Source organism: Echinops telfairi, unplaced genomic scaffold (genome assembly GCF_000313985.2).
Source record: "Echinops telfairi isolate 266 unplaced genomic scaffold, ASM31398v2 ScPeMD7_18;HRSCAF=68, whole genome shotgun sequence".
Classification (NCBI taxonomy): domain Eukaryota; kingdom Metazoa; phylum Chordata; class Mammalia; order Afrosoricida; family Tenrecidae; genus Echinops; species Echinops telfairi.
Genome location: NW_022103915.1, coordinates 75,506,414 through 75,509,873, shown reverse-complemented (window position 1 = coordinate 75,509,873; position 3,460 = coordinate 75,506,414). Strand labels below are relative to the sequence as shown.

General features: G+C 37.0%; 1 protein-coding gene across 1 annotated transcript in view; it reads right to left on the bottom strand.

Annotated features, from left to right (window-relative positions):
- Positions 1-438: 438 nt before the first annotated feature.
- The window catches only part of DTD2 (D-aminoacyl-tRNA deacylase 2), a 17,056-nt gene continuing 14,034 nt past the window's right edge, over positions 439-3,460 (bottom strand). The window contains exon 2 of the mRNA XM_045287649.1: positions 439-1,278. Within this exon, the coding sequence (XP_045143584.1) occupies positions 892-1,278 (387 nt within the window). The 3' untranslated portion in view covers positions 439-891. The remainder of the gene's footprint in view (positions 1,279-3,460) is intronic.

Sequence of the window (3,460 nt, the reverse complement as noted above, 5' to 3'; positions counted from 1 at the left end):
GTATGGACTGTGATAAGAGTTGTATGATCCCCCAATACAATGATTTTTAAAAAAAAGAGAGAACTTGACCTATAGTTACCATGGGTGAAGGAAGAAAAGAGTTGGCTTGTGGGCACTGAGTTTATTTTAATGGTGGTGGAATAAAGGTTGTATAACATGAGAAGCATAATCAATGGCAATCATACATGTAGAAGTTGTTGAATTAGAGAATGTTTTGTTGTGTATACTTTTGCAACAATTAAATATCTACAATTGATTGTGGTAATGATTGTACAACTCCTCTTGATATGATTGAACTATTGAATTGTATGATATGTGAAGTGCCAATAAAACTATTAAAAAATAATGATCAAGATTTCTATAATCAAAATACTAATGACAACTTTTAAGACAAATGTAGAAAACTAAAACAGTGAAACAAAATTCACAAAGTTATGGTCAGTTTGTATTGGATTTTATTATGTTAATTTTTCACATGCTAATTAACTTTTAGGGTATAGTAAATGATATTTTCTTTACCACACAAAGTTCTTCACTGAAAAATACTTCAAATATATGCAATTTTTCAAATGTAACTCCCAAAGAGCATGTTCATAATGCCTATGGAATGAATAAGACATTTTCCTAAATTCTGAATGGCAGCAGAACAGGGTGAACGATCACACTAAGGTTCACCGTTTGGGTGACTTGGCAAGCTCACCCAATTAGCAGATTGCAGTTATAGGTGAGACCCAAATGTTTTATCTAAAAATGCTGCAAAATTAAAAAATATTTTTTTAAATGCTGCAAAATATGAAAAGATTGCTGTGTTCAAGATTAAGGGAAGAAAATCTGGTAACAGTGCTGACAACTGTATTCCAGAAAACAGTTGCAGAAACCAACTTCAATGGTTCAAAATTCAATGAGGTGTGTGTACGGTCCATCTGTGTCCAGCTTCAACACCTGCTTGTTTCCGTAAGTACCGTGTTCCACCACAACCCGAGCTTCTGCACACTTGCTGTTTGCAGCTAGCTCCTGTTCACACAGAGTCACAAACTGGGAATACAGTTCCAGCCCCTCTTCTTTTCCAGCGTTAGAGTGATACTGCACATTTCTTCCTTTCACTTTCCCGCCCAGAGTGGCTTGAGGAACAATAAGAATGTTGCCAGGTAGATCCAAGATAGAGACACGCTTACCATTTTCTGTCTCACTTAATTTCACATTTAGCAGTGTATTAACTGAGTGGGAAGAAAATAAAACAAGAGGAAGTGAAAAACAAGCATAAAGAAAATTATCAATCTTTTAGTTAATTCAAAAATCTCATGTTTCATGTTCATAGGTCTCTCTGTTCATGCTTCTTACCCAAAGTCTATACTGATTTAAAAAACCTTTTATTATGTTTTAGCTGAAAGCTTACACAGTAACTGGATCCCTATTTAACAATTCATACACAATTTTTTCTGTGATGTAGTAGTTACAATCACTGCAATGTGTCAGCACTCCGTTTCCTCCCATCCTCCCTCCTTCCCTTCCTTCTCAGCCTCCCTCCATCCTGTGTCCCTGCTCTCCTTGCCTTCTTGCCTTTGGTTTTGGGTAAACATTAACCATTTGGTCTCATATAGTTAATTGTTTAAAGAAACATTCCTTGTAGGTGTGTACTTATCGATTTTAAAAACTGTTACACTAAGTCAAATGACCTAAGCAAAAGATAACGCAAATTTTGTATAGAAAGTGGCATGGTGCCTTAAATTGGATATGGCAGACCCTGATGGTGCTGTTCGGTATGTGCTACCACAATGTTGGCAGTTCAAACTCACCAGCTGTTATGCTAGAGAAAGATGAGGCTATTTGCATCAGTAAAGTTCATAGCTTCAGAAACACTAGGTTGTTATGAGTCAGAATCAACCCGAGCAGTTGATTTGGTTTTGCGTAACAAACAGCAAATTCACCCAGAAAGGTCTATAGAGTTATTTGTATACTGGAACCTCAAAATATTGTGTCCCCCGAATTCTACCTTGCAAGTCTGGCTAGACCAGAGGATGTACACTGGTACAAATAGGAACTGGAAACACAGGGAATCCATGGCGGATGAGCCCTACAGGACCAGTGGTGAGTGGCGATACTGGGAGGGTAGAGAGAGAGTGGGTAGGAAAAAGGGAACCGATTACAAGGAACTATATGTGACCTCCTCCCTGGGGGACGGACAACAGAAAAGTGGGTGAAGGCAGACGTCGGACAGGGCAAGATATGACAAAATAATAATTTATAAATTATCAAGGGCTCATGAGGGAGGGGGAGCGGGGAGGGAGGGGAAAAATGAGGACCTAATGCCGGGGGTTTAAGTGGAGAGGAAATGTTTTGAGAATGATGAGGGCAATGAATGTACAAATGCATTTTACACAATTGATGTATGTATGGATTGTGATAAGAGTTGTATGAGCCTCTAATAAAATGATTAAACATAATAATAATAAAAAAATTTTTAAAAAATTGTGTCCCTGGAATACATGAGAAGATTCATCCTTCTGGTTCCGTTTTTATCTTTAAGTATAGCCCACTTGACAGCTCTTCCTAATACCAACTCTGCTTTGTAAGAAAGAACAGTAAATAAGATGTTTAATATATTCATTATTTTAAACTCTGTTGCCTCATCTGTGCTATTGAGACCACAGTTACAGGTCAGATCCCAATATAAACCAAATAATTTTGCAGTCATATCCTCAAAGACACTTGTTAACATGGACTAACCATTTTACAAACATCACCTAAAAAAATCACCTAATAATAATATTTGTATGGTAAACGGTAAAAGCGTAAGCAAGAATCATGATAAATTCATTGTACTACTGAAAAATTAAAACACAGTTAATAACACAATCTTCACCATTCATGAGAAAACAGTGATGATTATTTTTATAGCATTTAATAAAATTATCCCTGGTGGCATAATAGTTTTTCACTGGGCTGCTAACTGCAAGGTCAGCAGTTTGAAACCACCAGGCAGATCTGTAGGAGAAAGAGGAGACTGTCAACTCCTATAAAGGTTTAGAGTCTTGGAAATTCACAGGGGCAGTTCTACCCTGACCTTGTGGGTTGCTGTGATGCAGCATCAACTTGATGGAAGTGAGGTATTTTTTTTGGTTTAATCAATGAGAAGTTTCAAAATTTGTACAAAAATTTATGTGTGTATAAACACTGAAAATATTTATTATCTCAACAATAACCATTTTTGAGAGAATATACAGAAGAGATATTGAATATAAATAGCCTTAGAATCTCCCTACTTCTATAAAACTATAAATTACTTTTGCTTGAAGGTGGTGAAGAAAGCTGATGGTACCCGGCTACCAAAAGATATAATGTCTGGGGTCTTAAAGGCTTGAAGACAAACAAGTGGCCATCTAGCTTAGAAGCATCAAAGCCCACATGGAAGAAGCACACCAGTCTGTCTGACCACGAGGTGTAGAAGGGACCAGTTATC